At 51.1% G+C, this 27,714-nt stretch overlaps 1 protein-coding gene across 6 annotated transcripts in view; it reads right to left on the bottom strand.

Annotated features, from left to right (window-relative positions):
• The window catches only part of Sv (paired box protein shaven), a 225,328-nt gene extending 202,744 nt beyond the window's left edge, over positions 1–22,584 (bottom strand). For all 6 annotated transcript variants that reach the window (XM_077677139.1, XM_077677171.1, XM_077677163.1 and 3 more), the window contains exon 1: positions 22,193–22,584. In XM_077677139.1, coding sequence (XP_077533265.1) covers positions 22,193–22,212 — 20 coding nt within the window. In that variant the 5' untranslated portion in view covers positions 22,213–22,584. The remainder of the gene's footprint in view (positions 1–22,192) is intronic.
• Positions 22,585–27,714: the final 5,130 nt, after the last annotated feature.

The following is a 27,714-nucleotide window of genomic DNA, read 5'->3' as shown; positions in this document are numbered from 1 at the left end:
CGAGTGGCCCCGGCGCAGTGCGCGCCGTACCGCCGCCTGCAGCAGCAGCAGCAGCAGCACGGGCACGCGAGGCTATTACGGAACACAAAGAGCCACCACCGGCGGAGGGAAGGGAGGGGGCCCCCTCCGATAAAGACACTGCTCATGAGGGCCGCCCGCCGGATCAACGTCACCTGCTGCCTGCTTGGTATAGCGCTTCACGCTGCAGAGTCCACTTCGTGTTCGGTTAGACTCAACGGCTCGCTAGAGCTTTCGCGTTCTTCGCCCCGCTGAAGCTGCTCGTCTTTTACGAGTATTTCATGTTGCAGCCCGACGAGTGAACTTTAAGCTTGCATGCAAACACATCATTCAGTCGGGGACGGTCCACTCTCTCTCTCATAAAAATAGAAATGTGTGTGTGTGTGTGTCCAACCGTGCGTATGTGTGCGCAAGCATTGATACGAGCAGAAAAAGGCCACAAGCATAATACACAGCTAAAGTTCATACAACCCCGCACGTACACATACCGCGGGAGGCGTTCGTCTACCGTTTAATTTGTAGAGAGCTTTGCGTTATCACGCTCACGACTCGTGCGCTTTGATCGAAGTGATACCATGCCAGAACGTCCATCTCGTTGAATTTAGGCTGCCGTTAATAGGCTCAATGTGACTGGTACTTGCACCAAGCATCCAGCTTCGGCGTTTTCGTGTGGGTGAAAGTACATATTTATGAACTCACAGTGCTAAATAATAATATATTTAATTGTACAAAAGTATAGCTGCATATCTTCCTATCAACAAACATCGTTGGAGTTGCCGTGGCAATATCAGACAGTTATTACCCACACTGTATATACTGCACGCACACAAGGGCAGTTATTTCATGCTTCACAGCTACAGTCTTGGCAAGCAGTTAAAAAGAGTACAAATCGTATAGTAAACACATAGGAGGCCGTGTACGTTACACATGGAGCTGTATGTACACATGCCGCATGGAGCCGTATGCATGCACACACGCCGAACAGTGTCCAGTTCGCTTGCTCCACTAACGTGTGTTTTAACTACAGAAACGGCCCCCTGACAGAGAGACATGTGTCGCGTGTCGGCAACGTGGGAGGTCGGATTGTTTCCTCCACCAACCCGTCCGGGCCGACATAAACTCTTTGCAAAGCTGAAGCAATCAAGAAATCTTTCGTTCGAACTCGCCTACTGCTTCCACCATTAATTAAAGGGACCCAACGGCCATTTCACAACCGCCGTCCTAGTTAAACCTGCATTTAGAAGCGCCAGCTGGTCGAATGATAGCGTTATTGGGCTGTTGCTCTCCCTCCCCCTTCGCCGCAAGCCTTCCCCTGAGCACGAGCTGCATTGGGAAACACGGAAACTAGTTATCGTGCGTTTGGTTTCAGGTTCCAAAAACCCTGCGCTTGTATACATGGTAAATTAAAAGGAAAACACAGTCGCGCGTAATAATACGAGCCAGAAAAGTTGCCCGACCCTCGGTTATGCTGGCGCCGTGCGTTTAAGCACATCAAAACCCGTGAATGCACCCCGCGCACACGGGTGGAATAATCCGTAAAATCCAGCATTAAAATTACCCAGCAAAGCGGACAGTGCGCCTACGCGGTTGCAACGGCCACCCTGTGCACCGAGGCCTATGGGAAGCGGGCACCGTCACAGTAGTCTTTTTCGCGCTGTCGGCTGATTTCGTAGACTAACGTCGTCTTTCTTTGCCGTTAAAGGGGCCATGAAGACAAGATGTAATCATTTTCAATTTGAACGAACTGGCCTTTGGGATCTCCTTCAGCTCCATTCCAGCCGCAGAAAACAGCATACATTGACGTAGGCGTCCGAGAACCGACCTCCGTCAATGCCGTGGTAGCGTCGTGAACGAACGGCGAGCAGGAGAGCTGCCTCTGCTCCGCACGACGAAGAGCCGAGAGCAAAACTTAACATGTTTAATGCATGGCGAGCAGAGAGCACCGATGATACAGGAACAGCACTCTGGCGTGCTTACAGCATACAACAAGCAGAGCAACGCTCCCAACAAGAGCCCGGGCGAACTAACTCGGATCGCCGAAGGGCGAAAATTTATAACCAGAAGTCCCAGCCGTCAAAAGGAGTTTGCGCATGGTACCGAAAAGTAAAAATACACAAAAACACCCTCCACAAGTCCCGTGATAGGATTCGGCGTACGCTGTGCAAGAGAGAGGGCGGGAAAGGAGGAGTTCACCGGACGCCAGAGTCAAACACAAACAAAAAAAAAACCATTCTTGTAGAGCCAGAGAGGTGATGAGTCAGTCGCCGCAGTCGACAGCCGTTCGAGAGGGTTTTGGCCACGCCGTATTTTTGGAGTCTCATGGTCATTGCAAGTGTCTTCCAACCCCCTGCATCAATGCTATGTGGGAAAGCATCTAGGCGCGCTGTCGCGCTGTGCGCTGTCGAAGCCCGCGCACCGCGTCAACACCTGAATGAATGAATGAATTTATTGTCAAAGAAAAGAAAATTGAAGTCCACCAGCAGGCGTAAATTGTCACACCTAGGTGTGGACACCGGAACGCCTGCTGGTGTGGGGGTTGGGGCAGAGGATGACAGATTCATAGAGAGGAGAGACAGCGGATACACCCGCGCAGCACAGTCGATTCGTAACACCTGCAGTCATGTCTCTTGGCGCTGGCTCATAAGTCGGCGGCCGCAACTCGCACAAGAACCCGTGACGTGATAGAGACATCCCCGGAAAATGACTAAGAAGTCGCCACACCTTCATTTGTTTTCTTTGTTATATCCATTATTCGTTTGAAGTTTGCGATAATGTTGGTATCATCGTTATCGGGACAAATCTGTCTGTTTTAATAAACGGAACTTGTTTTTTATCTCCATGGCCCCTTTAACGAGGCTGAAGTCGGGCACTCGCTGACGGCTCGCCCACGTGACCGTTCTTTATCAAACATGCCACCGCAAGGTTGGCATGGGGCTAGGGCACGGGTGCACACGCAGCGACAGGGGAGCGTCCGGCCAGCAGCCCGTCGAGGAAAACTCGGGCGCGGCTGGCGCTGGCCGTTATTTCGCAGTGGCGGTGATATTAAGAGAGCGACCCGGCCCGGCAATTGCTTACAATCTTATACGGGCGCCTCATTTCTCCGCGCCGCTCGTCCCCGAATAACGGTTGTTTTCGCGCTCGCGCATACACAAAAATGGAGCATGGCACTGCGCGTCGCCCGGCGTCTTACGGCAGAAAAAGACGTAAACTACGAAAGTTCCACTTTTGGTACTCTTTGTCTGCCTCCATTAGGCCGACTGAGTTTAAGAAAAATATATGCGTGTGCCTCGGATAGCGCAACCCTTATATTACAGCGTACAGCTGGCGCGCATATATCCTCGCGTCCAGGCGGGGGAAAAAAAGGAAAAGAAAATGCGCGTAACGAGTGGCTCAGTTCGTTGCTCCTTGAAACCATGCTGGGTTTTGTGCTCCTGTACCCGTCGGACAGCTTATTCCGCGCCCCACCTCAATTTAAGCGACTTTATTCCTGCCGTTATAATAACCTGGATATCCACAATCGTTGCATCTTTAGAAGATGGAATTAAAAAAAAGCAGAAGCGGAAACGTACACTGTACATACAGTTTGGCAACCTGGAGGGATGCACTTCTAATTGCGCCATTAAGTTTGGGGAGTCACGGATGAGAACCCACCGTTGAGGCCCCAGTCCGCATCGGGGTTATTTGTAGGAAGCCGTAAATCGTATAAGGTGAAGCCTGGCCGGCTGGCCAGTTGAAACAATTGTATCGCATTTCTGCTGACAAGTGGTTATAATTTGGACGTGATGCTCTGCATCAAGTCAAAGCGAGGAGTTGACACCGGTTGACATATACATTCGTAGTCCCTGCTGTACGTGTATGCGTGCGTGGGGGCGAGGGGAGATTCGGTTACAGTACACGTTTGTATTGCTTATTTTTTAGCGTAAAAGCTATTATAAAGCGTCGTTCTCTTTCCTCGCTATTTGGTAACATCCGGCGTGTCAGATCACTTAAAAGGCCACAATGGCATTTAGCATATTGATCGCGAGCGCTTTCACTTGACGCAAATTCTGCCCGGATAATGAGCATTAGCAGTTAAATAGGTGCGCTTTGAAATTTTGGAGACTGAGCAAGTTATCACTCCTGCAAGCGGAGTTGAATCCTTGTTCGTGAGGCGGCCGCAGCAAACGCCTGGTCTGAAGCTTTCCTTTGCTCAGTTTCGCTTATTAGGGAAATAAATTAATAAAGCAGCCCAATTGTACACTTCAAAGTTCAAACAGAAGTAAGAGTTCAACCAATTCGTTTGATTGGATTTGTAGTATACGTCATCGTGCTGCGGGGCACCGCTTGATTTCAGGAGCCGTCGTGCGCGCACAGAGAAAGAAAGTCTTGCAAAATTTTTCGTGCGACAGGAGAGCTGTAAGTCTCTTACCCCGAATTTTCTACCAATAGTTTGGGCTTAACTCCTTTGGACTTGTCAGTAAATGTCTCCCTCCCTCCCTCCTTCCCTCTACTTTTGACAAAAGACAGGCATAAAGCCAAAAAGGCAAAGAAAAAAACAATAAATTATCTCAATGAGCGTGAACAAATTATACGTATAGATGCATCTCACAACAGCGAGAGGATGGATAGCTGGGGCCTACATTTAACGGTGGGAGAATAGCACGCGTGTTCGGAACAGTATACACGTAAGGTTGCGGTTGCGTCCGCTGTGACTTTGTCCTCGGCCGTCATTTCTCATAATAACCGAGCTCGCGCTTTCTGCTTAGTCCAACAATGACACGCCGTTGCGTGGCTGCGTCTTGTTTGCAGATTGGTGTGGGAGGGAGAAAAAAAAACAAAGCCAGGAACGAGGCGACCTGCTGGACAAACAAGTGCAGCCCGAACATGCGCGCGCGTGCGGCCGGCGCGTGGCCAGCAATTTGGAGGCATTGTCTTCGCGGAAATGAACGCACCGCGGCCGGGGGAAGCATGGGAGGGCCTTACACGGGTCCCTGCTGCCTGCGGCGCATGCGCGTCGACGCCTGCCTGCGCGAGCGTGCGCTTCGTGAGATGTCGTATGAATATTCAAGTCCGGGCGCCAACCTCTCCGGGGAGATGCCAAGGAGGCGCCCGAGTGCAGCCGAGGGGACATTTTGCGAAGCGATCGACCATGCACTGCTGTGAAGGAGATGCTCGCTTGGGGGCGATGATGTCACTTCTTGAACTGGTCCACGGCGCACTCGTGTAGCTAGGCCGGCAATGTTTCGAAATAAAGTTAGGGGAATTAGTCATCGGTGCACGCTGCAGGAGCCGCTTATTTCTTTCTAGGGTCAACTACTGCGGCTTATCGTGTCCGTCCGGCATTGGATGTCCACCAGTGCATGACCTAAGCCCTCTCCCGTATACCCCACCTCTAGGTATTACACACCTGACAACGCGGTGAGCAGCAGCATAAACAGCATACTACCACAGTAGAACCTCGTTCACACGTTTTTTTAGGGGACTGCGATATGAGAGCGCATGATCCGAGAAGAAATATGCGAGCATTGTTTGGCAACAAAGATTTGCACTGGGACCAAGCCTCCATGTAGTTTCAGCAGTAGTAGTGTAATGGTGTTTAAGGCATCAAAAAGGGAAACACACTTGCAAATTTGCAGGAGAAATAGTGTGCCAGCTATGAATAAAACGCAAGAAAGGAGCGAACGGGAACTCAACGAGCCCGAGGTTCTTGGGGGAGTCGATTTCAAGGTTGATGCCCTCTGGAAGGCAATGTATCCAAACTCGCAAACGCTTCAGGGACGGTGGAGGAGTGGACCATCTTCACTTTACTAGCGTCCTCAACGTCAGCGGCTTCTCAACCGCGCCTGTGAAAGCTATTCACTTAGATGCACCTGGGGATCCCCATAGAGTGCGCCCGGTTCTTCCCCGTGGCAGGGGTCAGGATGGGTGGAATATTAATTTATCGCGTTTGTACGTATAAAAACCTTCGTTTGTGAATGTCTGCGCATAAAAAGTCAGCGCCATTCCACTTTGTGAAGGTGCATCCCTAACGGAGGTGTTTGTAGGTTATTGGTTGGTCACAAACTCCCGCTCAAACTGCGCCGTCGCGTCGGGGGAGCACTCAGCGGGAATGGGACCCCGTCGACGTCTCGTGTTTTCTGTTTCGCGGTATTCAGGGTCCTATACGGGCATCGCTCTTGGCTTGGCGTCCGCGGCCCGATCGTCGTCGGTTGTCTCATCCCGCCGCGTTCGCGCCATTTCTTCCAGTTTTTTTCCTCTGTGAGTAGCTTCAATGTGGAACACACAATGTGGGAAAGCCAGCTTACAAAGACCATGCTCACACGATGATGATGATGATTTCTATTGGTTTCCCCTTTGTATCGGGGTGATGACATGTCATCTGACCAAAAAGGACTAATATCAATCTTTTTACAGTCCAATCTTTTTACAGTCGGCTTTACTACTAAACACAAATGTATTGCTGGGAAGACATTTTTTCAAAGGCAATATACGACATTTTATACCAAAGTATGAAGCACTGGAGGCGAAGAGGTGGCCGACGGGAGGGGTTGTGCCGAGTGAGGAAGAGAGCAGCGGCTTTTCTCGGTCTACGCACGCAAAAAGCGGAGGAGTTGGCCGACAGCCTATAGCCTATCCTGCGACTATAAATAATGCAACCTCAATATTCCAGGGACGGTAAGCTTCCAATGCCCCCTGCTACTACATTCGGCCTCTTTGGCCTTAGTGGAGGAAAGAGGAAGGGTTAAGATACCCGCCTCTTTTCTATGCAAGTACGCGTCGCGTACCCACCGGTGCGCTGCAGTCCAAAACACATTTCACGGGAAAATTGCAGGGGTATAACTATAGCATGGGGGACAGGAGCCCACACATGCTCAAGCCGCATATTCGCGCGCGCCTTTTTACGCGCCGAAGAGCGCCTCTCGCATACGTACTGCCCTGGAACGCATCCCGCTCATGCTGCGGCGCGGTGCTGGCCCGCCGCAAGACGCCGCCCTCTGATGCGGTGCAGTACCGGTGGCCCTCATCTGTTAAGAACAGTAGCGCGAACAGTAAACAGACCGCGCGCTACACGGAGAGGAATCATTCCCACGAGAGTGTATTACGCATCCCTCCAGTGCACACTCGAGCCGGGAGGCCCCGTGCGAGCATTCGCCTGATGAGGCGCGGAGAAGCCTCCTTGGCGGGGTCTCCCGGCGCACGCGGCAGGAGGACCACGGGAGCTCATTAGCGGCTCCCAGGTGCTGATACAAGGGGGCGATATGGGCCGCCGATCAGAGCCTCGCAGCGCACGTGGCCCTGTCGGGGGCTGCTGATACACGCCCGCGGCCACGGCTGCGGTGGCCGAAGCGAGTCGCCGATCGACGAGAGGAGTGGCCCCAATAAACCAGTTTTCTTTCGTCCCTTCCGTTTCTTGCTTTTTTCTTCGCTCGCCCAAGTGGGGCCCGGTCGGAAGTGAAACCACGAGACGCCAATAATTGCGCCGTCTCCTTTGCGGCTCGCTGTCCGGACCACCCCGAAGACGTGTTATTGTGTACTGCCGCCACGGTGCCCACTTGGCACGCCGGAACCTTCTTCGAGATGCCTCCTTCCCCGATCGCTTCTTTGTCTAGTGGAGCTGGGGCATACCGCTTGCACCGAGTGATGAGTCAGCCGCTTGAGTGTTTTGCCAGTAGAGATGCCGCATAAGTGTACTGTTGCCATGACTTTTGGGCCGGTACGATGGTATAAGTACGCGATCTGTTCGGGTTCAACAAAATTAGAGCATCGATATTATTGGGTGCAAACTTAAAGCGACCTGTACACGTAGCGGGATCATCTCAATGCACTAGCCTTTACCGAACTTGTTTCTCACCGATTCCTTCGTTAGTGACGCCTCCGAGGGTACGCGAAATATTTAAAGGACACGTGCTGACGTCATTAGCTTCAGCTGAAGCCCCATCACCACCATATCCGCAAACGTGCAACAGCGGAGGAGTCAGCCGTGACGTCTTGGCTTCTCCTCGCCAATCTACGGGTCTCGAAGCGGTACAGTTACGACTGCAGCCACAAGCTTCCTCGCCTCGAGAGACTTTGTAGACGCACACCCCGGAGGTTCAATTAAGGACTAGCTCGTTCGGAGAATAATACAGATAAGTTTCCGGAAGGCGGATGGAGGCGAAATTGCCTAGCAGTAAGACGAAGCAGTATAAAAGTTTCGGCTCGTCGCGGCGCTTTAATTTCCGGGAAACAGGGCCCCTCCAAGTTTTTTCTGGGCAGTCTTGTTTTGCGCTCACGATTAGGCTCGCTCATTAAAGTATCCACGTAAAATGACCCATATAGTCTTAGGGGGAAGAAAGACCGTGCAAGACTTCTTGTGGTCTCGTTTGAGACAGTGCACGCGTGTACGACGAGTTTTGTTTCTTGTGTGGTAAAGTCAACGTGGCCAACATGGATGAAAAGCCTAGTGTAGGGCACTCGCTCAACTGAGCGCCTTTCGCGAGGGGCACGTTCAAATCTGGGAACCAGACTATGACATGGGCCGACCATACGTTGTGTAGATATCATCATCAGCAGCAGCAGCAGTAGTATCTTATATGTCCACTGGAGGATGAGGGTCTCTTCCCTCCGACATTCAGTTACACTATTCTGCGTTGTCCGAATCCCCTCCGTAAGTGCCACCAAAATTGCCCTTCTCCCCTCCCGGATCCATAGAGTTTTCGGTCTCCTCGTGCTTCTAGTCCCACCTCTCGAAAGCCCCTCCGTTACCCTGGTCACCCAGCGGCTGTCAGTCCTCCTCATTGCATGTCTAGCCTATTTCCACGTTTTTTAAGCTATAGCTCAAATTATGATATGCGCTAGAAGAGGACATCTTCCATCTGAGTCTCCACTCTAATCGAGGCTCGCGCTTCCTAACTCTGAGCGCTAATCCTTCCCATCGTTCTTCTTTCCCTGGCCCGTTATGCCGACCTAAGTTGAGCCGACGCATACAGAAAGGCTGCACTAATTTCCCCAAGACCACCAGGTTTTAAACGCGAGTATGGGAGCTGCACAACACGTGAATCGGTCGGCCGCTTGGTGAGGATATGCCGCGTACCTACTTCATTAGTTTACCCCGCGGCGGAGAAAGCATTTGCCCTGGCGCGTGCTTGTCTTGCGCCAGGGCAAATGCTGGCAAATACGGGCGTGGGCGAGAAATAACTGCGCGCCATGTTGAACAACGCAAAACGGCCAAAGCAGCGCGCGGCTTGACTGCGGATCCGCAGAACAAACCGAAGCTGCTCACTTGAAGAGAAGGAGCAGGATGGAGAGACGCAAATTTTAGTGAACGAGGTTGCCTGCCAACGCTTGACGAGTGCATGCAGTGCACTCCTCCGAGCGGGGAACACGATCCGGCGAATGGATTTGCACGCAGCTGTCCTTCACCCACAAACAGCTGACCTTTGACGACCCCTGTGTGTGGTAGCCGAATGGGAGTATACGTTCGATGCCGCGTGCATGCATGCTCAGACGGCAGCTGCCATTAATGCACGCGATGGCAGGATTCCGGTGGTGCGCGCACGCAGGTTGCCGCCGCCCGATCGCGTGTACCCTCGCCCTCTTGCTGGCCCGTTCAATGAGCGGCAGCGACCGTTGTCTTAACGCCCGCCCGGTACGGGGACGGCCGCCGACAGAGCGTTTTCGCGCCGGCCGGCCAGCAGCCCAGCGATGCATGCGTGTGTGTGCTCGCGCGGCAGCAGAGATGGGCAGCGCAGCGCGTGCGAAGAAAACAGCAGGGAAGCACCTGCGAAGGGGGGCCTCTCAACGGCCGCTGTCATCATCTGGCGCGGAGCGGCTGTTGCGCCTCCTTCACGTACGGCGAGGACCGTTGCCGTGTGCATTTGTTCGCCCAAGACGTACGACCCCTCGCAGCACTCAGCGCCGCTTGTCTGCTTCCCCTTGACGCCTTTCGCCGCGTCACGTGGCTCGAACGCGGAATCCAAGCAGCATATAAATGATGGCCCATCGTTATCGACCAGCCGGCCGCCGATACGGCCCGTTAATCTTGTTAGGGCCCGACTCCTCCGCGCCCGACCAACTCGGTCCGCGGAGAGACCGCCGCGGACACGCAGGAGCGTCCGGCCTCAGAATGCGCTTTGCGTGGCACACACGCTTGTTTCTGGGCGAATTATTGCGGATTAAATTATCCACTCGCTACTAGCGCGGCCGGGGACGTGCGCGCGTAAATTAATGGGCTTTTCGTGGGGAACGAGGTGCGAGCCGCTTTGCCCGCGTTTCGCCCGACTCGGGGTACGCTCCGAGCATCGCGGCGCCGCGCACAATCACGCGTCCCGAGCAAAGAGGGCGCCCAAGGGGTCCCCTCGGCACGTATACGCCGCGCTCGCAAGCCCAGCCGCCGCCGCCGCCGCCGCGAAAAGCGTGCGGCGAAGGAATCAGACCGACGACGGCCCGGAATCGATGCCCGAACAACTCCCCGTGAACCCCGAGACCTGCAGTGAGGATTCCCACTTGGCTGGTGGAAATCGGCAAAAGCGCGCGTTGATTACCCTTGTTTGGTTTACGCGGGGTGTTTCGTAGCACTAGCACAATACCCATCTTTTTTCCGGGCATTTTCAGCGCCTTCATGGCGTCATTTTTCGAATTTGAATCAACCACTAAAAAACATGTTTCCTGGCACTATACGGCCGCTTACTACGACATTTTCTTTCGCTTGCATCAAGCACATAAATCCATTCCCCAATTTAAACTGTTATGCACTTGCTTGACTTGGAGGACTAAAATTCACGGGAAGCCAGCGCTTTCTTGTGCCGGTACACAAAAAATCTGTAGCAGACGGTTTATAGCATTCGCCTTAATAAAAAAATAAACGAGGTTATTAAACGTGACATTGTGGCTTGGTTATACACGGAAGCCTCGCACTTGTCCAGAACCCATGCAGCGGCCCGAGTACAGTCAAACCCGATTATAACGAACCCGGATAGAGCGAATTACGCTATATATCGAACAAAATCAAATCCACGTCGAAAATGCATGCGAAGCATATTCCTTATAACGAAGTTCACAGGATATATCGAACTCGGCGCGCCTACAATTGCCACCGAAATGCGTGGTCTCGGAGCGGCGATTGAGATGATGATTGGCCATGATTGAGGTGTTGAGCCTCGCATGGACAGGCGTGACGCCCGACACCTTCCGTAACTGCCTCCGACGCACGAGATTCATTTCATGACGGAGGCCATCCAGTCAGCGAGTCCTCACCAAGAGGGCATCACCGGCTAACTGCGCGAAGAGCTCGCCAACGTTCCTTATGCTCTGCCGGACGGAGTGTCATACGAGGATTTCCTGAGTGTTGCCGCCGATGTTGCCGTCAGCCCCTCGCGCGCCCACACCATCGCCGATATCATGGCAGCTGGTGCTGCTGAAAGCACTGAAGAGACTGAGGATGTCACAACGTAAACCCGTACGACGCTTTATGAAGCGCTTTTGCCAGCCGATGTGCTCCGCCAATATTGCTTCGATATTGAAGGACACGAACTTGAACTGGTGCAAACGATGTTTCGTGTAAAGAATGCGGTGTTCCTTGGTGCCGCCAAAAGGAAAGTGAAAATAAAAATAACCCCTTTTTTGCGAAGTAGGCAGTTGAGGCGGAAAGTACCTTTATTGCATGCAATAAATGGCTTGTTTCGTGTAAGGTAATAACATACTTTATGGGTTCCTTTCGTTATGTGGGAATGGCAGGGGGAGGGGGGGGGGGAGGGTCCCGCGTATTGCAAACTCGTACCAAAAAAATTAGTTATAGACGGGTTCGGCTATATCGAATTATTGGATATATCGTTCTAATCGCGGCGCATATTACAGGTCGCTATAACCGGGTTTGACTGTATTGGTTTGGCTACCAGCATCGGAGGCAGTGACATTGACATCTTTCTTCTGCGTTCGCAATCTATGCAAATGCATCGGAGCCCGTACTCGCGGGGACACAGGAGCCTTGAAAAGTCCACTCAGCGCCCTCGTGGGGAATCTGGAACGCTCGCCTAAAAGCTCCATCGACAGCGGAGCGTGTCACCCCATGACGTGTGCTTGGTTGGACGGACGTCATGGCTCAATGAGAAGCGCCCACTCATTTCCGGCTCATTGTGCGCTGGAACGCGTCACAGATGCCGCACGAATCCGCGGCTTGGTCATGTGTTTTGTAACGAGATGCCGCTTCATCCCTCCAGTCACCTACACGCGGCGCACGAATGGTTGCGATGCACTAAACAGATGTACCTACACTGCCTCTGTTTAACGATCATTCTTATAGTCTCCTAACCTGAGCAGCTTACACTTTGTGGAAGCAGAGAAACGTTGAATTCTATTTCCTTGTTGCGAGTCCATCCAGCTGTACGTCGCTCATAAAAAATGTCCAGGTTGGCTTTGAGCCGAGACAGGGTGAATGGTCGTAGTTCTGCAGGCACGCACATACAAGGCAAGCAGTGACATGTGATGCAAATTAATCCGAATCCCTCCGCTATGCCGCACATCGGTATACCGTGGGCCCAGAAGTATGTTTTTTCCTATTATAACTCCTTGCAAAAAAAAAAATGTCGTTCAACGTGCCAAAACAACACCCGACCGATTAGGCACGCCAAAAGTGAGCCGTGATTTACCTGATTTACTTTGACGCGCACCAAACAGAGTGCACTCAGAGCGAAGTTTTTTTTTTCTTTTTTTTTGTGAGTGTGCATTGAGGCTCAGCGAGAAATATTCCCCTCAATGTACACGCGGCAGGGAAATCAAAGCCCTGGGGAATAATGAGGAGGTGTGCATTCTCAGCCGCCCATGCAAATGCACACCCACGACGACTCAGTGCGAGCTGCGCGCGGCCTGTGCCGACATTCCTCCGTTTCTTTTTTTTTTTTTTTTCTGTTCGAGGAAAGTGGCGCGGTGGGGGGATGCGTGTGTACGTATACCGGCATGCACAGCGGCCGACGACTCTGCAGCCGGGGCGGCGGCGAGACTTGCGACCGCAGCGCGCTGCTGCAGGGACGACGAGGAAGCCGCGGCGTGTGCCTTGTGTCCTCGTTTCGACACCCAATCAAGCGCGTCCCGCACTGACGCCTCGTTTACATATCTCACCCCCACATCTTGGGCTTCGCGCGCACGGCGCCTCCTAGCGTTCGCCGCAGGTGTACCCCTGCCGAAAAGCCACTCTGCGTCGGCACCCAAGCTGCGAACGGGTCAGAGTCGGAGCAAACTGAATCGTCCCCGGGCGGAACAACGCCAACAGCACCCAAACAAATGGGCACCAACTGTAGACACTTTCGTGGCTTAATTGTTCTCAATACTTAATATGAATGTAGTGAGCAGTGTAAAGTGCAGTTCCCCGAGGGCCAGTCGAAGGTTTTGCCGTTCGGGGTGGTGCTGATGGCGTTGCATATATACATGACATGTGGCTACTCGCAGGCATATGGCCGATGCTCGCAGTCTATTCGCAAGTCAACAGTGCCATTTTGGCTCCCTGTTTTGTAAGCACTACTGTGGAAGCCTTTGTTTGTAAATATGCATGGGATTGAAGGGGCAAACCTGGTTTTGTGTTGATTTTGACTCCTTGCTGACCATGCGGTAAGCATTCCGGAGTATTTACACAGCATCGAATGCAACCATCCAACCGTAAAACTAAAGGTCGGGGAGTTGGCACTTCCGGGGGTGCACAAATCAATTTTGGATTGGATGCATTATGCGGTTAAGCAAACCTGATCATGCTGACAGAGGCACAGAGTACGTTGAGTCCAACCCGGATGATGTGCATGGTTGCGCGCACAGCGCGTCTGTGGATAGATGATGTGCACACCTTCTGACCTCGATCGCGTAGAGCTCCACTTGAGCGCTTGGCATGATACGGACAGTTACTGAACTGGAACACGCGTATTACGCGAGTAACCGTATGGTTCAGCACGACGCATTATGTACTCGTCAGTCTTCATCAGCATGATCAAGCTCAGCAGCTTCATGCATAAACTTATAGTCTCATGCTTCGTTATTTGACGAGGGCAACACACCTGTCCATAACACTGCTTTCGTACCTCCAGCCTTATCTTTCCCTGCCAGAAAAGGATATAATGAAAAATTCTGCGGTGTTGTGAAGTCTATAGCCCGCCACTTTTGCCCTCAACGTCTATGTAAAAGGTCGATGTGAGCATCTTCAAGAGGTAACCAGTTGAAGTTGAACTCGGGGTTATAGACAAGTGTGTTGCGCACTGTACATGGACTTCACACACATACTCCACCAGGTGGATTTATTTTCCCGTCCGTCGATAGCTCCGGCGCTATAGGGCTGGGGAAGTAATTCCTTAGTGCATCACATGAAGTGCTCTTCAGCGAGGGTCAGCCGAAAAGGGTGTAGTTTGGTGTGATGTTCAAGTCGCGCTTCGGTGACAGTCGTAATCTTTAGTTGAATGATTAGTTAAGACTATGTGCCATTACATAAACCGAAGAATTGTCATGTTGTCATGTGTCATATTTTGTGTGTTCTAATGCCTGCGCCAGTGTATTGCGTATGTGGGCGAAGAGCTCTTCGTCACAATTTTTTAACAAAATTAGGCTGATACGACACATTCTGTGTTAATGCAAAAAGAAGAGAGAAAATACAGCCTATTTCACTAGCCTATAGACTTAATGCTTGTAGCAGCGAAACAATGCGTTATGCTGCTGTAATAGTCATTTTGTTGGCCCATTAACCCGCTCCCCAGAATTCGCGCACAAGTTTCGATGAGGCGCTGCTATCTATATTATTTCGGAGCCGGGTTGATGACAACCAAATGTCTCGCACGTCAGGACCCTAACGATCGTTAGATGCGAAGCATCTAACTCGCACACTAGCAAATGAAGTTACGCGCAAGCCACCTTCCATGAGATGCTGCAAATGGATTACAAAAAATCATGAGTCATTCCGCACTTTGAATGTGCACGACCAGCGAACCTTTTAGCACACCATATAGAGGGGACACAGAAGAAGTTCGGTATAAATTTTTCGTTGGTGAACCCGGTTAAACCAAGTTTGTCGGGCGATAGTTCGATTTTCGCACCGACAGGGCGCAGTGAACGCGCACACAATTGCACCGCAGGATAAAACAGACGCTGAACGAGGCACGAGTGAACGTGTATCTTTTTATAATGGCCTTTACTGCTTCCCTTATCTCCCTCCCTTGCCCTTGGAACGAAAGAGAGATCGTTTTCACTACGCAAGCGCACGAGACGATAACTTGACCTTGGGCGAGCTATAAGGCCATGTCACCGTGTAAGAATATTTACACATTGGGCCAGATTGACGCTACGAGGAACGAGCCGTTTTCTGTGTTTGACCTGGAGTAATAAGCTTCGGCTAAAAGGACGCACAATTCCTTGCATATACTTCTGAACACGGAAGCTTTTGCAACCGTTTCAACTCCGGTGCAGTGGTCGCGTTGAAGGGCAAGGTAAAACCGGAGGGGTAGAAAAAGGTTGGGAGCCAGAGAAAAGCGCATCGGGCAGTATAGTCAATGCACTACACACACACACACACACACACACACACACACACACACACACACACTGCCCAGATAAAGCGGAGGAGGAGGAGGAGAAAGAGGAGGAGGTCTACATGGCCAAGGGTGAACTGTAAACACGCGGCGTGCCGCACGCTTGGGCAGATGCACGAGCCTTTTACGGGACGCACGCGTCACGCGGCCGCGCTTTTCGTGAATCGTGGAACAGATTTTTTTTTGTCTGGCACCACCTGTATGGAAATAATGTAGCACTCGGCAGCTAAGCACATAGTATATCCCTCTTGCTGTAGTCATGTTTGTAACTGTATTGACCCGCATGTCATGCAAGAAGTACAGCAAACACTCGTTATAACGAAATTACTTTATCCGAATTGTTTCAGGCTCCCCACTGCATGCAATGCACAGAGGGCAAGTCAGCTCCACTTTTAACGAACCATCGCTAATAACGAAGTCATTTTGCTGCGCCGTGGACCTAGTTATAACGAGGGTTTATTGTACTTCCAAACGAACATTCATGGAGAACGGGCTTAGTTACTCGTTAACTGTCACAAACGTTTCCTCGGCGCTATGTTGTGGCTGCGACTTCAAATTCATAAATTGCTCTAAAAGCTGTGGAAAAACAGTTCCTTTTATATGGCCACCGACCTTGAAAAACCAATCTAAATTTTGGGCTCTACACAGCGAAGTTGGGCGTGTCGCAAATTAAGGCGCGTGTTATGCGGACCAATTTATACTACCAGCGGTTTTTTGACGTGTTTAGAATCTCGTGCACGCCTCGAGCAAAGAAACCGTCGACCTTCGTTTGTGTAAAGAGCAGAAGAAACACCAGCCCGGTGGCTTTTAACAATAAACCTGAATAAAAATAGAGAGACTGTCCCCACGGCGCCCGCGTGTCAAACTTCACCGTCACTGTTTTATTGCCATGGAATTCTTCCAGACGACATAGCCCCTCCAATCCTTCGATGCCCCCCCCCCCCTCTCCCCGTTCACCTTCAAGATTGATAGATGACGCGTGCCCCCTGTGTTTTATGGTTCCGACAGCGGCACTGTTCTACGTGCATGAGGCGTGTGATGGTCCTTCGTATGCCATTGTTACTTTCCATCCGCTCTCGTGAGGCTTCATTTGTTGAAGTTGACTTGCGTCTTGCAACACAAAGAAGACAAATGACGATGGGAGCAAGAAAAAGACGATACGAAAGCTACGAAATCCCCGCTTAGAAGTACTTGCCCGTGAACCTGCAGCTTTGTTATTTTTCTCTTGTATGGCTTAGCTGACGCACTTGTCTCTCGTTTTATACGAGCTAAATGATCGACATGTGCACGTTGCGGGAGAGGTACAGGGAAATCTTCGTGTAACTTCATTTTCTGTAAAGAATATACCCGTTGCAGTGTAAGGTATCCACGAATTTCGCGAAATAGCGTCAAGAAATGCCCTCAATTGCCTCTGGAATACGGGAACTGGTGGTGCACTGCCTCCACTGGCGGAGCTCAAGAAATGTAAGACACAACTTCATGTGACGACAATGTGTAGCGAAAATATTGTGAACTAAATCGGTTTTTGACACCCGCAATCCTAATCCCATCTATGACAATCGCATATACATTGGCAAACTTACAAGAGAAGAAATAGAAGCGACAAAAATAAAAAGAAATTAGAAACAAAATCTTTCGAATGTTTTCTCCTTAATCATTTTTCATCAGGGGCACTGGAAACCGGCTGGTCGTCGTGGTGAAAGAGGACGTCGAAACCAGCTAAGCTTGGGAGCGCCGCGTGCAAGAGAAAAATAATTATGGGTAGTCGTTATTTCATGATAGGAAGAGACAATGATCTCGCCTATCCTCCACCTCCCCCCGGAAAAAAAGTTTCGGGGGAGGAGGGGAGGGGGGTGTTTGTGGGCACCTAGCTACAGGTGTGAGCTGCCGCCCCTGTATATACGCCAGGGACTAACTGCTTGTGCCCAGCATTGCAGACTGATCCGCTGCCTGCCTCCCATGTTTATGTGTTTCCTCCGCACTCGCCTCATTCCTTATATCTACTCTGTTAGTACAGCGTTGTACACAAATGAAACTGCAAATCTGCGTCGGTGCTACGTGTTAAGTTTACGCCATCGGGATAACGTATAAAGAATAAAAAGCGAAAAAGAAACAAGCGAGAAGACAAAACTTTACTGAGACGAGGAAGCCGGCAGTTGCTGATGAACACTTAAATTAAAACCTCCTTTAGTACAAACGTGACTAAGTTGTCTTCAATCTCCGGCACGACTATTGGAACTCTGTTGATGTCCCTCAATAAAAATATATAATGTTTCGCACATAATCTCCCTCAACCATACAAAGGGACAGCCGTTGAAAATGCGTTAAACGAACGCGGTACGCAGTTCCTCGTGTGCCTTACGGCGAGCAATTTACAATGCGATCTCTTTTGCTTCCATTACGCGGAAGCCGAGACGACTCCGTGACCAACTGTTTAGAACCGGCCAGGTGTCATCAACAACGATGCGTCCATTTTGAAAATTTGTGCGCGCGGGCACCCTTTGAAAATAAACCGATGAGCCGGCACGAGGTGTCTAAATGACACAAACCCCAAGTCCCCGGGGCACGAAATGGACTGTGTTATAAGCGGCACTTCGTTGAAAGCGGGGAATACTTGCTTTCCCTGCACTGCAGTTGGGACCATGGAAAACTGGATGAACAAAAAATAGAATAAAGCGATTTCGTTATGACGGGGGGGGGGGGGGGGGGGGTTACTGTGCAAACAACTAACAGCCGGAGATGGTGGATGAGACAGGGTTAAACACCCAATCTCTTCTCGAGAAAATGCAAATATCCGTCCGATCACGTGAAGTCGCCGACAAGAGTTGCTTCTTAATTGCAAAGTCATTTGTAGGTCTAATGAAGTGTACAAGTGCTTTAACTTCACGCTGTCTTGATTAGCGGAGGAATTACTTAGCATGCGTGCACTTTTCACGAATGGCAGGTCCTTGCCGCTGCACACTGACCGAACCTCATTCCGCCCAGGCTGTATTCCCGTATACGTATGCTCTCCGCCACCACCACGGTGAGAAACAATTTTCGGTCCACTGTCTGCCTCGGCCAAAACTGTGAGCTGGTGTTATTTGAGGTGGCGTTTTTGCCGTCCTTCCGCGCACGCGCTCGTCTAAGTATTCTGCCCCCGGTCTGATTGCCTGCCATCTATAACGCCCGTTCTTTTCTTTCCGCGCGGCGTGCCCTGGCGTGATGAATGATTAGCAAATGGGGCAGCCCGCGGAAGAAGCGGATTTTTGTTACCCCGAGGAGCTCAACAATACTGCAAGTGAATCCCCCGTTTGCCCGCTCCTCGTGAGGGGCCGCCGCGGGCGCCAGCAGCGGCCAGGGCGGAGGACGCCTCCCGCCGGGAGCCGACCGCGTGCATGTGCCGGGAGGCGGAGGAACTCACGACGCGCGTTTACACACTCTATCCGCGCGCACGGACAAGAGCCTTTTGGCCGACTATCATCTGACATGTAATGGTCACGCTTTCTGCTACCAGTTTAGCCCCTGTGAGCGGCCCGAAAGGTATCTCTCGGGAAAGGCGTGGCTTATCACATTACATCGCGCGCCCCGCGCACGACCAGGCCAGGGCGCCCCTGTGTTGCGCCCCCTCCTCTCCCCGAGCCGGGGGGATGCGCTCGTGATCGTGGACAGAGAGGGTTAAGATAGTTTGTTGATTTCGACGCCCGATAACGACCGCTGCAGCTCCTATTACGCTTCGCGGCCTTGTTGTTTCTACGGCACCTTTTGGCAATTGGCGCCGATGCTGCCGCGGTATCCCGCGCCCATTATCGGAAGCCTTTCATTTGTCCGCACTTGTTAAAGAGGCGACCGACGAGGGGTTCCGGTAGGTACTGCCGGGGCGAGCAGGCCGCCGGTTTCCTTTGTTGCGCCATTGCTCTCGTTTGCGTCTCTCGCCTGAAGCTCCCGTGTGTGCCGCTTCTTCGTTTCTTTCTTGTTTCCTTTCTTTTCTGGGCTCCGGTTTATAATGCGATAATTGGTCGCCCAGGCCTGGCTCCTGAAGAGGTGCTAAGCGTGCGCCAGGCGGCCGGGCTCTCCGTTGCTCGAACCGCGTGATATGTTATGGCTCCTCAAACGGACGTGTCTCGTTACCTCCGTGATATGCGGTGCACACGAGATTGTGTTGTCTTGTAATCGAGGCTCCGCGCAGATTGCGCGCGACAGAGCTTCCTCGTTGCCTGGTCATTTTCGCATGCTTCGCTCATGCACCCTAACGAAGTCTAAGGGAGGCGATACAACTTTTTTTTTTTTTTACTCTTGCTCAATGGGGTAATGACGCCTAAATGCCATCTGCCAACGCTCTTTTCCTCGGTGATCGAATCACTTGCACGTCTTTCTGTGGCTCTATCTGCAGCGGAACCAATCGCCCATTTGTCGAAAGGGACACGCTGGACTCCTTGCAAAAGCACTCGCTTCTACTCCCGCGCCTATACCGTCGCAGTGCGTATACTGACGTTCGCGAGGACACAAAATTACGCAAAGCGAAAAAGCAAAGATGCGCGGTAATCGTTAATGAGGCCTTGTAGTACCTCTATCAACTACAGAACCGAGAGTGTCCTGCACGTGAAGACCTTCCAAGAATTTGGCGTGGAGACGTCCATAAACTTCGCTTGAACCGCACGAGAACCGTTTATAGTAGGTCGCTGCAAAGAGCGTTTGAGGCCGCGATGTACGCAGTGTGGAATCCGCAACTAGAACGTAAATCCGAGCTTGCCTGCTTAGCAGACTGAGGTCAGGTCTGCGCAGAGGCAACCCTTCTGTTTACGCATTCCGCTCTCGTATACACTTCGCGGGAGATGTCACGTCGTAAAGATCACACTCACGACACATAAGGGCCAGGCTCGACCGGCTAGGCGTCGTCCCCGGGAGTCGCATGTTCCCCTCGGCCCCCGGCACAGCGCAGCAGCTCGGTACCCTTCTTCGCAGCCACGGCGCGCGGCCGTGTTTTTTGCGCAAACGGAAGAGGCCCGCATTGCTGCCACCGCACGCATGCACGGCGCGCCCCGTGAATATATCTGTTCTTCGTCACGCGCTCCGTGAGTTGCGCCAGGCCCGGTTCGTCAGCTCGCGCGCGATCTCGGCAGTCGCTTCGCGTTTCGACGACTTTCTTGACCCTACATGACCGCGAGGTGTGCACGTCGCGAAGAGACGTCCCCTTTCGAAGAAAGTATTTGTCGCCCACATTAAGCGGTCTTCGTTTTTTTTCTTCTTTACGGGCTCTTACTGGTGAGATAGAGAAGCACGAAAACGCGTGTGTAGTGGCCTTAGATAAAGAGCTGACATGGCAGCTATAAATTTATCCAGAAATATTCAGTCCACGCAACTCCTGCGTGATGTTGCGTACGCCTCGTTTGATTATTCTGCGCCTAAATTGAGCAATGCGCAGGTGGAGGGTAAGGGACTGGGCTACGCGAGAGCTTTAACGAGCGCGACTCCAGCAGTCAGCACCCACTGCGAGAGGCGTATTTCTTTCCCAGTTAAGAAAAAATAACTGTCAGTCTGTATGAGGTAGTTTTTACAAAGCTGCGAAAATTCTTGTAGCACGCATAAGAAGTTGCAACTGTTGCGCCATATCCTAACAGGTGTATAACTGGGAAATAGGAAGTCATTGTGGCGAAGACTAGTGATGGAAACAGAAAAAGCGAGTAGGTGGCTGTCGTGGGGTACGTAAAGAAGTATGTTCACTGCTCCACCACGTCATGAGCTCGCTTGAGGGCATCGAAGCATGTAACCGCTGCCAATGCTTTCTCGTCCTCAGCAGGTCATCCAACTGAACACCCTACTCGCCGATAAATAAATAAGTGTGACGATAATGTGAAGCGTTTCCATGGGGTTAACGTATAAGCCTGTCGAGGGAACGAGGGAAACGGAAAGCAACCGACCTATACCACTATCGCCGGCTTGACAAATGCATGGCGTGTAAATAAAGTCACCAAACTAGCCACTGACTATGACTAGTCGATATGCGGTGTGTATCTGCAGGTCCTTAGGTGCTTATAAATTCCTAAACATCCTCTACTCTGGTACATGCAATCACTGTGAAGTTCTTTTTACAAAGAAATCTGGAATCAGACATCAAGCAGCGACGAACTCCTCTCTTCTAAAGGTTCACGGTGAGAATTGAACACGCAGACCGCAAGCGAGTAACGACCGTACAGTCAGACGGAACGACAAAGAACACTGTTAAAATTGCGCTACGTGGTTACTAAATAATTCCTGAAATATTTGCAGCATGAAAATTCAATCACCCGAACACAGGAAGCAAGGCACGTGACAATGAAGCCTCTGTGTCGAGAGCGTGGAAAATGTGCACCCAGGGCGGTGGGTGAAGCGTCGCTTAGCGAGAACCACGACCGGAGCAGGTAAGTGCGTTACGCCGTTACCTTGAGACGACATCGCACTGAAGTGAAGCGGCAAATTGGGGGAGCGAGTTCACACTGTCACAGCCTACAACCACAGAGACTCGGACAAGACGTGCGTGACACGAACGCGTTTGCCTGCCTTAGCTGTCACTGCTCGGGAATCTCTTCCGCATCACTACCAGTGGCTTAGCAAGTGCTTGAAGCATAGCAAAAACGTAGCAACAGCCGCTGTCGCTACCTTTTTACTACCTCGGGAGGCGATCGTGTGGCGGCACTCACCTCATCATGAGCCTCTCCATGAGGTACCCCAGCCAACGCACAGTCCTGGCGGGCACAGCGGCGGCGGCTGCGGGTGGACGCGAAACACGAGCACGGTCACAGCGGAGGGTCACAGACACGAATCCCTGGGCGGTCGGCAATCCCACGTGCGGTCGGTGGTCGCTCAGGCCCCTCGTGGGGGTCCCGCGCGGGGTAGTGGCGCTGCCATCCCGAAAGGGTCGCGGGGGCCTTCTGTGACACCTGGCTGCTCCTGCGGCCGCCGCTGCGCTCCGAGGCAAGGGTTCCCGGGGGAGGAGGAGGAACCCTGGGAGGCTCCCCGACACGCTTCGGCGCGCCCAGGGGTGGGGGCTGTGTGCCGCGGCGTCGAGGGGCGAAGCCCGCTTGCGTCTGCCGTCTTCTGCGGGACCCTTCAAGTTTGCCCGCTTCGGCAAAGCACTGACGACGGCGGCCACCGCGGGGTGGGGGGGACGCCGCGAGCTGCCGCTGGGCAGGGCCTGTGGGATTTGCCGGGAGGGCGAGCGACGTCACCTCCGGCGGCGTCCGTGAATGGTCCGTCCCGTACGCGGACGGGGGGAGCAGCGCTGCGCCCCTCCGGCCGAAGGGCGGTCCTTCGGGGGCCCTCTCCCAACAATGCCCGAGGCGAGCGCAAGCGGCGGACCGCCCGCACGACGACGCTCGCCCACCATCGCAGCGCCAGCGCTGACGCCGGCCCGCGCGGACACTGCCGGCCGCTACGCCGCAACGCGGGCAGCAGGATGCTCTTGCCAGCCCTAGTCTTGAGATGACGAAGGACCGCATCCTTGGGACAAGCGCTGCTTGCAACTAGGGTGTCGCGAACGTTGCGTTCACGACACCGTGGTTTTAACAGCGCGAGTATTGTCGGATTTCTAGGGTGCACGGGTGGCTCTGAGTCAGCCCATGGTTTCGTATTGTGAGCAAGCACAAAAGCCTCTTCGTTATTTTTTTTCTAACAGTATTGCGTTACCTGCCAGCCTGGCCGACCCGGTTGACTAAAGGAGGGGTGTTGCACTACTGGGACGCCTTTTGCGATGGGCTGACAAGTGCATTGTTGCTGCCATTATTTGTGGACAACCGCATGCTGATTTTTAATCCATTCCGCACTGCTGCCCAAAGCCGATGGGTTAAGCGAAAAGAACGCCCCCAAGATGAACGTTATTTACCTTTAGCAGTGTCATTTTGGGTTCGGTGTCTACTTTAAATTTCAGAGCAGACGTCCTGGTAGTGCGAGCGTCGTTAATAGTACCGTATTATGAACATCACGCGAAACAAATCGTTGTTGCCATAACACAGTCAGAGATATTCAAAATATTAGGGCTTCAAAAAAAAGTGACATTTCGAATAAACACCGTAACCGTTTTTATGACGTGTTAAGCAGCTGTAGTGGTGCTTGGGCGGAGTAGCAGTATTGTTCTGCATGTGGTATATAGATATTTAACCGCACGGCTGTCTATCGGTTTTTACTTTTCGTGCTAAAAGCATCATTGTGTCAATGTCGTGTGTTCTGCAACAGGAACTTTGCAGTTGTATGCCTCATAAAGATCCTAGGTTCGCTATTTTTTCTAACATTGTTTTTCCCCCTATTGACAGGCTCCATAGCTGTGACCTAGCATCCCATTATTTGTTTTTTTCTTTTCTGGAAAGTCAAGAAATTGAGGACATTTGTCTATGTTGATTGAAGAGCAATGGATTGAAGAGCGACTAAGGGGTGCATGGACATCAAGATACTTTTCGGTTGTATTTTATGTTTGACGGATTCCAGTTATTTTTAGCAGCACACACATAACTTGGGGGGTTCGGGTTTCAAAACAGCCCCTCCCCTTCAAATGTTAGATTTATACCCTGATCGCCCCCACCACTTCCTCACCCGGCCACAAGCAGAAATACTGGCCAGGCCAGGATATGGACGCATAGAGTCCTGTCACAAGACGTCAGCCAACATTCTGCAGGGTTAATGTCTTTATGTAGTACGTGCATTACTCTTCTTGAGCTGCCGTTGAGCTGGCTGAGCATGCAAGGCACAATGCCATGCTGAAACATGCCCCTTTTTGTTAATTAACAAATTAACACCTAGTTTATATATATATATATATATATATATATATATATATATATATATATATATATATATATATATATATATATATATATATATATATATATATATATATATATATATAAGGTTAGTAGAGACAGAGACAAAACTAACCTTATTTTTTTCGTGCTCTGTGTGAGTTTTTAGCTTTTCAGAGTCTATATATATATATATATATATATATATATATATATATATATATATATATATATATATATATATATATATATATATATATATATATATAGCCCAGAAAGTGAAGGAGCAGAAAGTGAAGGAGAACACAGTCGCCCAGATAGCCGAATTGGTAAGGCATTCGACATGTAATCGAAAGGCGTGGGTTCGGTCCCCACTCTGGGCGCGTGTTTTTCTTTCTTTCTTCTGTATATTTAAAAAAAAATGTTTACTTCATTAACCGTAGTGAAAAAAGAAAAGAGCCTAACCACACCCCTATGCCTCCTTTGGCGTTGTAGACTGCTGACCTATCTCCCTGTATATATATATATATATATATATATATATATATATATATATATATATATATATATATATATACATTAGCTGCTTGGCGCAAAGGGTTAATTTCCGTACAGAGGCCAATAAAAGTCGACGATTTCGTTCTGGGACTGTGTTATCGAATATTTATGGCGCTAGGAAAAAAAAGAGCTCCTAACTAAGTTCTCGTATATGCTTCCGTATTTCACTTCTTTAATTTAGATGACATGCTTGCAGTATTGAAAAAAATGAAGCCGGCCGTATCCGCCCGTAGATCAACCTTGCTGCGTTCGCGCGCGCACACACGCACGAGCACGCACGCAGACACGCGAGCACAGCAAAGCGAAACAAACCCGCTGACTGTGTCACGGGTGTCTTCAGAGGCCTGGCGCATTTCGTGGAATGGTGCTGGGGAAAACTCGAGAACGCCTGCGTCTGACAAGATGCAGCTCTTGTACATTGTAACACGTGGCGAGCAAGAAGCCCCGAGCCCGAAGTGGTAACTGATCCATAAAACATCGCACGCGGAAGAAGAAACGAGCGCCGCCTTCTCCGAAAGAAAGATGCCCGCACCCCGTGCACACGACACGCGCTTCCCTCCGCTCCGTAGGGCAGTCGGCAGGTGGCGTCAAGCGCCGAACCGTACCCACGACACGTCACAGGATGCTCCAGCGGGATCGGACGTTAGCGGGGGGGGTCACATTTTAATTTCAACCATGTCAGTACACGCGCAGCGAGCCTCGTCTGCGACATCGTGTTGTGGACGCAGTGCACAAGGCGTATCTTTGTGTAATGACTGTGTCAGACTGTGTCACATTAACCCGTTATACAGCCGTAAGCGCGACTTTGGGCTGTTTATTTTTCATTTTTCCGTGTATATGTTTTTGTTTCCTGGCCCCGAAACAAATGAAGTTAGTGTGCTTCGCGAGCATACCTCGAACTAAACTCAGGCGGGAAGTGTCTTAGTTAAAGGGGCCCTGCAACACTTCTCTCAACTTTTTTTGAAATCTTAAATGCTCGCAGAACGTAGTCAGCCGACACAGCTAGTACTAAGACTAGGAGGTCGCAAAGTACCTTAGCCAAAAATTACTGCTCTATGCCCATCAGAAAACTTAGAAACTCGCTCAAAATTTTTTTCTCTCTTTCCCCGTCTTGAACGTTCTTCGACGGCTCGAATTACGTCACTAACGCCATGTAGCGGCTGTTGGCTGGTTTTCCTTCAGTTGCAGCGCAATGAACGCTTTTCGATAGCAACTTAAAAGAACAGCCACAAAAACAAAGCAGAACTGGAAGGCGTATCTGGTGCGACGAGCAAATCACGCACCAGTGGCCGCTCCGTGCTGGCGATAACTATAACTTCCGCAGTGCTTCCAGGCGCGAAGGAAAGAGTGAAAGCATTTATCGAAAGCGTTGCAGGGTCCCTTTAAACCCGCGCTACACAGGCGTTTGAAAGGACATTTGAGTCGAATGGCCTTCGAAATTTCTACTACCATTCGAACTGGAAGGAATTCCGCCGATCTACGCGGCAACTCTCAAAGGGGCAGTTGAAAGTTTACACGTTCACGCGCAATGTTTTGGTGTCTCCCCTGGTGCCCAGTTTCAGTCTCATAACTTAACAAAAAATATAGCTCTAGAGTTAAACTGCCCCCCCCCCCCCCCCCCCACAGAAAAAAAAACACAATTGTTAGTGATAAAATTCATAATAACGGACAAACACTCACAAAACATGCTCAGACTATGCAGTTTTATTTTTTCAATTTTTTACAGCGCCAGTGTTGAGAGTACCAAGTTACCTTGTAATCGTAGACCGAGTAATAGAAAACGGAAACAAGTGAAAACGGATTAAGAACGTGCCCTTTAGAAACCAAGTTTTACTCGTAAATAATTATTTTTGTAAATACGGCATGCAGAAACTGCTCCCGAGAGTACGAGCGTTCGCGTTTCAAAGGCCTTTGAGAGCTTCAAAGGTCGTTGGTAGTGCTCCTTTACCTCAAATGGCATTTCAGCCAAATGCCTTCGAAAAACGTTCGTGTAGCAGCTCAAAGTTGGCATTCGAGTCAAATGACACTCGGTTCAAGGACCTTCCGAACGCCCGTGTAGCATGCTAGGGGTATTAGAAAAGCGCTTGAAAAACGAATTCCGGATCGAGTCCTGAAAAACTACTAAAGAAATGACACCAGTTTATTTACACCACGGGGTAGGGCTCGTTTAGCAGCCGCAGAAGGGCGCAGTTTTCTTCAAGAAGAGATTCTTCCATCGGCGAAGCATGGGAGCGACGACGCGCAGATGGGTCGAGCTGCTCGACAAGGACTGGACGCTGCAGCAGCCACTTCACGCCGGTTAAGTCGACCACTACCTCTTCGTGTTTTCTCTTCTCAGTCTACCTGAGAAAGGAGAAGGGGAGGAGGGTGGTGGTATTTCCATGTTCGTCTATCAGGGCGCTGTATAGGTGGCGAGTTCCCGCGCACATGTACACGGCGCTCATGTTTTATTGGGCCGGATTAGAGGAGCGCGAGAGATAAGGGGCACGCCGATCGTCGTGGCCGGGACGACACCACTTGGCGCGTTCGCACTTCCCCGCGCTTTTATTTCGCTTCGTCCCGAGGCAGCTAACGACCCCGCGGCGCAGATTGGCGGCGGCCGTTACACAAGCCCGTAAAGTTCGGCAAAGATGTCAATGCTCGGCTGTCGCGACGAAACAGGCTGCGTGCAGCCGGCCACTGGAAAGTCGTGCCGTGGTCTATGTATAGGTTCAATCTCCCCCCACGACGAGAACAAATAAAAAAATAATTAAAAAAAGAGGGAAAAAGCTTAGCACGCGCATACCCCATTCGTTTTTATTTCCTTGGAGATATATGGTTATTTCTGTTATACGCTTAAGATTGATAAGAAGTAGGGAACCGGCATGTTTGCA

The sequence above is a fragment of the Haemaphysalis longicornis genome, unplaced genomic scaffold, assembly GCF_048455015.1.
Source record: "Haemaphysalis longicornis isolate Haplotype H1 unplaced genomic scaffold, Haemaphysalis longicornis Haplotype H1 scaffold_1, whole genome shotgun sequence".
In the NCBI taxonomy this organism is placed as follows: domain Eukaryota; kingdom Metazoa; phylum Arthropoda; class Arachnida; order Ixodida; family Ixodidae; genus Haemaphysalis; species Haemaphysalis longicornis.
The sequence above is the reverse complement of the archived record's forward strand: the minus strand, read 5'-3'. Positions and strand labels throughout refer to the sequence as shown.